Genomic DNA, 7,349 nt, shown 5'->3' with positions numbered 1-7,349 from the left:
ACAGAGATGCACAACGGGTACTAAATATTTAAGAGCACGCATTTCTTCCATGTAAATGTCATCGCGCTGTGTGACACCCAGAACAGATAAATTCATTTTGAGTGATGATGTTTTTATAACCAGGTTGCTTTTCCGATCATACAGGTACAGGTATTATATTCCATTCGCTTCTCATGCTGCGTAATTCTCTTCAACGCCTACTCAATCGCCACATCAATGGACAGAGAACACCATTTCCATGCAGTGGGATCTAATCTCAGATGTAATATTATACTAATCAATGACAAAATATCCAGTCTTTTGTAATGTTTTCCAGGCAAACTTGTACAAATGCGGAATACGAACAATATTTTGTTCAAAAATATGACTATACCTATATGGAAAATGCTAACTCGTGAACAAAAACTGTCAGCAAAACTGGAGCAGAAGGTTCCATGGTTGGTCGAGGAACCAAAATTTTAGAGCGCCAGAGTAGCAGCAACGTGAGAACATCTATGTAGAATGATGCATATGGCGCTTCTCAAATTTGTGGGTTATTCAAGGTGTTCCTTGCACGGTGTTAAGTTTTAAATATTGCCCCAAAAGCTGGACGAAAACGGGATGCAAATTGGCATAACAAATTGAACATAATGCATATCCAACATCCCCAAAAAGGGAATGCTACATACTCTGTCGGACTGCATACACCCAGGTCACGAATAGTGTACCCCTGCGTTCACCTGAACTCCTCCATATAACATTGTTACAAGTAACAAACGGTATATTAATCTTTCCATCTTTGTCGTGTACCGTTACACGTTACACACGGAAAAAAACGGTGTATTTCTCTTCCCATCGTTGTCTTATATCGCAGTACGTTGCATACGAGTACATGTAAAAAGTGGTAGGTTCCTCCATGCAACTCTGTCCTGTATTGCTACACCATACATACAAGTAACTATATAGTATGGTATGCCCACCCTTGCAGATTTGTCCTGTATTGCTACACGTTGCATACGTACCAAATTGAAGGTTCCTCCTTGCATCTCTGTCCTTCATCGCTCCGTGTTACATACGAGTAACAAATGACATGTTCCTCCTTCAGTCTTTGTCATGTATATATCGCTCCGTTAAAACGTCCGTCTTTGGCCTCGGTCGCACAACGGTATATACGAGAAAGAATGATATAATATTCTCCTTCAATGTTTGCCCTGTATCGCTCCGCGTTTCGTGAGAGTACTAAATAATATGTTCTTTCTTCTATCTTTGCCCTGTGTTGCTGTACGTAACAGAAAAATAACAAGGGGGCAGCTAACACAACGTGACAATACAATAAATCTGAACGCTCCAAACGATATGGTATGATGTGATATTTTTATGAACAGTTTTTAATGTTTCAGGCAAATCAAATGTCCGTACTAAGAGGCTTCCAAGTAGACTAATATTGGCCTGATGTCAGGATTAACAGGCTTCATATCTGTAGTAATACTGAACAAACGTAATATACTTTAATAATATACGTTTCCAAACAAACATATTATTATTATACAAACATATTATTTTATACCACATGTAAACTTGGATAAACTGATTACCGAGTTACAAAATGTTTTGACAACATTTTCAAGAAAGTTATCATCGCTCTAAAACCATCTGAGATGGGTATTTTTTCGTGGGATGACCATTGTATGTGTCAGTTTAACTATACATGCACTTCAATGAAGTGGAAGTATCCAAATCTTCAAAATCTTTTCTCTGGAGTCTTTTCTCCTGCTTTCTTATGAACAATAATAAAGGTTTAAAGAATTTGTAGCAATTATCTATATTTACCAGTTATTTTTGTTTTAGAGCCAAACTCGCGGGATAACAGTTACTTGAAAACATCTCGTCTATCTGTTCTCCACAACTGATCGTTCATGGTAAGTCTGTTACACGTGGAAAACTTCAGGAAGCAGACAAATATGAAAACGTCTAGCTTCGCATAAACAGATGTGAGTCAGCAAGACTTGTTTTCGAGTAAGTCCATGTATGCGCAGGAAATAAGGTTTTCATTAGCAATACCAAAGTCGACCATTAAAGCTTCGGCGATAGTTTGTCCTTCTTCTAACGTCTGATCGTCCCTCATCTGAACCTGGTGACACAGAGAGAGAGAGAAACAAGAAGTGCGTAAGTGCATGCTTGGGGTTTAACATCGTACTTAACAATTTTTCAGGCATATGACGAAGGAGTCCTTAGAGAATATGTAATGTGCCTCCCTGTTGCAGGACGGATTTTCACCTCTCTTTCATCTCTTGCTGAGACGACTTACCAAAGGCAAGTAAGCCACCTGGCCCGAGCCATTATACTAATATGGGTCAACCCCTTAATGCTGAACGCCAAGCGATGAAATACAACTTCCTCTTTTAAGGTCTTAGGTGTGACCCGACCCAGGATTGACCCTGGATTTACCGCTTTACCAACTGTGCTGTCGGGGCCGGTCCGGTCAACAAGAGAGTGTGACACATGACATCCCATCAGCAGTATATATGACGTTATCTGAGCTGGGTGACACAGAGAAATAAGAAATAAGAAAAATAAGAAATGAGCCAGACACACTTAATCTAATATGCAATATATATCAACACGATGTCATCAGAACCTCCGCCGAGGTATAAGTGAAATATTCTTGAAAACGACGTAAAACACCAATCAAATAAATAAATCATCAGAACCAGTTGTCACGGAAGATGATAGTGAAACAGGAAACAAGAGTGTATAACGCATTAAATCTCATCGGCTGTACGATTGCACGGTGGCACAGGGAAAGAAGAAGTGAGTACGACTCGCTGAATCTCATCAGCAGTGCATGAATGGGATATTCGAGAGTTTTTCACGAATAGGGGGGAAATTAAAAAAGTTCGGCTTCACGTTTACGCGAGAGTGAACGTGTAGAGACCTACAACAGCAGTTGAACGTTGTCAACAAAAATCTGGCATTACGTTTCTGCTAACGCATCATTGACGACCAAGGACCAAAATACTAGACGTATTCTTGGTTGAAGTTTTACTGAAAATAGCGCTGTGAGAGCAGAGCTAGATGGAAAATATGAATACAACATTCAATATACTTGCGTGGTCCCTACGTCCTTTTTTAGACAGAGCGTCTAATTGCTCAGAACGATGAGTTACTTACACGTGGCCTACATCGCTTACGTGGGACAGGTTCTCTTCAATCGATGACATCACCGCACATTTTCATGACGTTTCACGTACATGTTCACATATGACGTGTAGCCGAACCTCATTTCACACAATATATAATCACAGTTCATTATTTGAGTCGAGTTACCTATTTTAAACATTTATGCAATTAAGCACAACATTTCAAATTTGAATACCCTATCTGAAAGGGTATAATGGCTATTCACGTCACGGAAGAACGACATAATCCATTTGGTACAATATGCCAGTAGTCTAAAACAAAACGGCTAATCCACTTAGACATACTGGATGTCTTAATCCCGTGTGTTGTCCCAAAACTAGGTAAATGCTTGTGGCGATGGCTTACCTTAAGCCCTGATGATATCGAAACGACGGAAAGTAACACAAACATACATCAGATCACAAAAAAAGGAGAAGATCAACATCATTTTACGTTGTTTACATTCCTGAGGTACGTCATCTGATTTGGTATTTGTCGTTGTTATGTACCAAGATAATGAGAGTAAAGCCGACTGAATTACTTTGAACTACTTGATGGTGAAACCGCAATATCTGAGTCAAAACAGTCAAACACATAATGAAGACAGACAGATTTCAGAAAGATAGGAGAAACCTGACTAAGACAATAACGTATATTACAAATACTTAAAAGAAGGCCTAACCTATGAACGGGTAACCCGTTCTTTATGATACAGATCGGAATAAAACCAACGGGAATTGAATAAAAGATTTCTTAGAAAAAAGGAGAATTTCAAAATGATACTATGACAGACTATGTATATGCTAATGTCTTCAATACCAAGCCGTGACAGACGGAAAAAGTAAACATATGGAAGGATGCGGGGTATGTACTAAACTCAAGATGCCTGAGCTAAATAAAGTCTATACCCAAAACATTAAGCTCACAGCTAACACATTGGGTCAAAAATATAAACTTTTAGTGTTCATAAATTAGACACCGTGTCCATGCTATAAAATATTAGCTCTGAAAATTATAACTAATGCATAAATCAATTTCGAACCATTGCATGAAAGATTGCCCTATTGACTAGACAGAAAACTTGTTCACCACGACAAAGTGGATGTGAGATATATGTTTAGTATACATTACATAAATAGTTCAAATTCTAAAGTGTTAACAAAGGTACAGAGGGCATGATTACCTTGACTAACTACGCCAAGGTCAATTAAATGTAACAAAAGTCTCCCACACGACTTTAGGTTCGGTTCCTAAAGTAGACCGGGGGCCTCCGTGGCTCAGTCGGTTAAAGCGCTAGCGCAGCGTAATGACCCAGGAGTCTCTCACCAATGCGGTCGCTGTGAGTTCAAGTCCAGCTCATGCTGGCTTCCTCTCCGGCCGTACGTGAGAAGGTCTGTCAGCAACCTGCGGATGGTCGTGGGTTTCCTCCGGGCTCTGCCCGGTTTCCACCCACCATAATGCTGGCCGCCGTCGTATAAGTGAAATATTCTTGAGTACGGCGTAAAACACCAATCAAAAAAAAAAAAAAAAAAAAAAAAAAAAAAAAAGTAGACCGTGATAAAAATAAAGAAGCGTTGTCTATACAACTCTGAATAGTGTGCGAAAACTGATCCATGAAACAGTAAGCTAAGGAAGTCTTGCATGTTGCCTTCAAGGCAAAAAACTGTTTCAAGACAATTCAAACATTCACAATTAATACTGCTCCAAAACAATACATACTACATACATCTTTACGATGTGCCAGCTCAATACATTTTGTGCGAATACAATGAATACTGTGGCTGCATATGATACATAGAGTGCCAACACAACAGTGATGTGCCAACGCAATAATACTGTTGCAACAAAATAATACCACACAATTAGGGTATACTTTGCCAACATAACAACCACCTCTTGCCATGAACAGATATACACATACGTAAACTAAATCAACCTGCCCCAACCTCTCCCACAAGCTTCCGCCCGATTCGGGCTTGTCTTACCTCGAGTTCCATGAAATCGCCCAGTCCTTCCACCGAGTCCACGTGCACCCGTGTCTGCCCAACCATGTACAGCAGTCGCGTCTTCCTCACCTCACCCCTTATCCCTATAGCTTCGCCCAGGACATTCTTATTAGGGTTGGGAAAGAAAGGCAAACTTACAAAATAGATACACAGATAGACTGGTTGATTGATTAATTCATTAGTGTTAACCTCAAGAATATTTCCGTTATACGATTACAATTCCATGGGTGGTGGAAACCAGACCGCCTGAAGTAAAGCACCTGTTTTGACAAGTACAGGACACCATTTCCACATGCTAAGTTTTGAAATATAGAAAGGTAATGTATTAGGAATACAGCATAAAAGGCGATCCTTACTTTTCCAGTGTCCATTCTACTTTCGTATTAATTCCAAACTTCAGCTTAAGCTCCCTCCTTGCTAAGCGAATTTTTTCAAAATTCGAATGCTTCTCTCAAAAGTTATTTTTGTCACATTTTATTCTCAGGCTTTGTCCATTATTCCTATCATATACTTATCTTCACATTTAACCTTTTTGCTAATGTTTTTTTTTTCTTCCTTACACAGGCCTTCCGTATCTTTTACTGCATCTACACATTATGCCTTCTCTGAGTGTTACTTTCCTTTCTCCTCATATCCCACTCATGTTAATATTTCTTCCCATCACTCAGACGGACGTCGTATCAAATCGCTGTTCCACTATTACATCATCACTTTCCTATCCTGCTATTACCTCAGGGTCAAGCTCTCACTCCCTTTCAAGATTATCCAATACTCTTCCAAATATATGAAAATATCACTTCGCCCATATATCTCCCTACACTTGATATAACCCCCACCCCTTCACACTCACCTGTAGCGACTCGGGATCCAGAGTCTCACTCACATGGTATTCACTGTGCTTTGGCCCTGAACTGTCATTTCGTTTGTAGAAGATAAGTTGGGATGGAGAGTCCTAACACAACAAGGCATTTCTTCACGTTATTCGGTATATATCTTTTATTTGTTGCTGTACCTTTTACACAAGGTATAAATTTGACGGATTTTGTACACTAACATGTCCAGTATAATTGACCAGGTCTGTATATACCTTTATCCGTCTTGGGGTCTCAGTCAGAGGAGCCTCACTACTGTGTAATTTCCTGGCGAACAGTTAAATTCATGTTAATGTTATGTTGGGAAAGAACAGCGATTCAATCCAGTTGAAATAAATTGATTTTTCTAATAGCTAATCTTTATCCATGCCTGACGAAGACAGCGACATATTTATTTATTTATTTATTTATTTCACTGTTGTTTTGTGCAGTATTCAAGGATATTTCACATATTTCACTTCCGGTGGGAGAAATCTGGGCAGAGCCCGGGAGAAACCCATGACCACCCGCAGGTTGCTGGAAGCCATTCCCACGTACGACCAGAGAGGAAGCCAGCACGAGTCGGGGTTGTACTCACACGACCACATTGGTGAGAGGCTCCTGGGTCATTATGCTGCGCACTAGGCCACGCACGGAGGCCTGACATAGGTATATAGCGTAGGCCTGTGTATATTTATATACTATATATAGACAGTTACACGCTTAAGAATGACATCTGTTTTGAGAGTAGCATTTTACCTGTAAAAAGCGAAGTTTAAGTCTACCCGACGCCACCTGAAAAAATGTATCACGCTGAAGAATGACAGTAGGCTTTTGTCCGCTTCGCTCCTCGACCAGACGTTTTAAGGCCTCTACATCGTCCACCTTAGCCTTGATCTCAACGTTACTCGGCATTGTTACTGGTAGAGAACCGAACCACAAGCACCAAATTTTACGCTGAAAGTACAGAACTGCCAATCTTCTAGCGTTATGGCTACTCTGTGTTAGCTTTCCTCTAACACATGGAAAGACCCAATGTTTACAATGATGACATGGCATTCCCGCCAAATCTTCTCGCCACAACAACATACAGTTGTGGCGCGTAATAAATTCCTCATCCGTTTTCATCGCCCATGTACCGTAGTTTACTCTTTTAAAACAGACACACAATAGGGGGGGGGGGGACAAATAAATTCTGAAAACAAAGAATCCAAGTCAAAAATTCAAACTTAAATGACTAAATAAAGTTTTCTTGATTCTATTTGGACGAGATAAACACTCTGTAAACATCAATGAACTGAGGATAACAGAAATGTCCCTCTCAAGTCACCAC

The 7,349-nt window shown here is 40.0% G+C and overlaps 1 protein-coding gene across 1 annotated transcript; it reads right to left on the bottom strand.

Annotated features, from left to right (window-relative positions):
- Positions 1 to 1,341: 1,341 nt before the first annotated feature.
- Positions 1,342 to 7,074, bottom strand: LOC135468874 (uncharacterized). Its single transcript, XM_064747332.1, has 4 exons — positions 6,776 to 7,074; positions 6,016 to 6,117; positions 5,145 to 5,270; positions 1,342 to 2,110 (listed from the first exon to the last, which is right to left on the bottom strand). Exons 1-4 carry the CDS (start codon positions 6,929 to 6,931, stop codon positions 1,976 to 1,978), a joined length of 519 nt encoding a protein of 172 aa, XP_064603402.1. The 5' UTR covers positions 6,932 to 7,074; the 3' UTR covers positions 1,342 to 1,975.
- Positions 7,075 to 7,349: the final 275 nt, after the last annotated feature.

Source organism: Liolophura sinensis, chromosome 6 (genome assembly GCF_032854445.1).
Source record: "Liolophura sinensis isolate JHLJ2023 chromosome 6, CUHK_Ljap_v2, whole genome shotgun sequence".
Classification (NCBI taxonomy): Eukaryota; Metazoa; Mollusca; class Polyplacophora; order Chitonida; family Chitonidae; genus Liolophura; species Liolophura sinensis.
Note: the sequence above shows the minus strand (reverse complement) of the source record. Positions and strands in the feature narration are given on the sequence as shown.

Coding starts and splice junctions, on each gene's coding strand:
- LOC135468874 (XM_064747332.1), bottom strand. CDS start 6,931: ATGCCGAGTAACGTTGAGATCAAGGCTAAGGTGGACGATGTAGAGGCC. Junction 5,271..6,015: donor TGGATCCCGAGTCGCTACAG/GTGAGTGTGAAG, acceptor AACCCTAATAAG/AATGTCCTGGGCGAAGCTAT. Junction 2,111..5,144: donor GCGATTTCATGGAACTCGAG/GTAAGACAAGCC, acceptor CTGTGTCACCAG/GTTCAGATGAGGGACGATCA.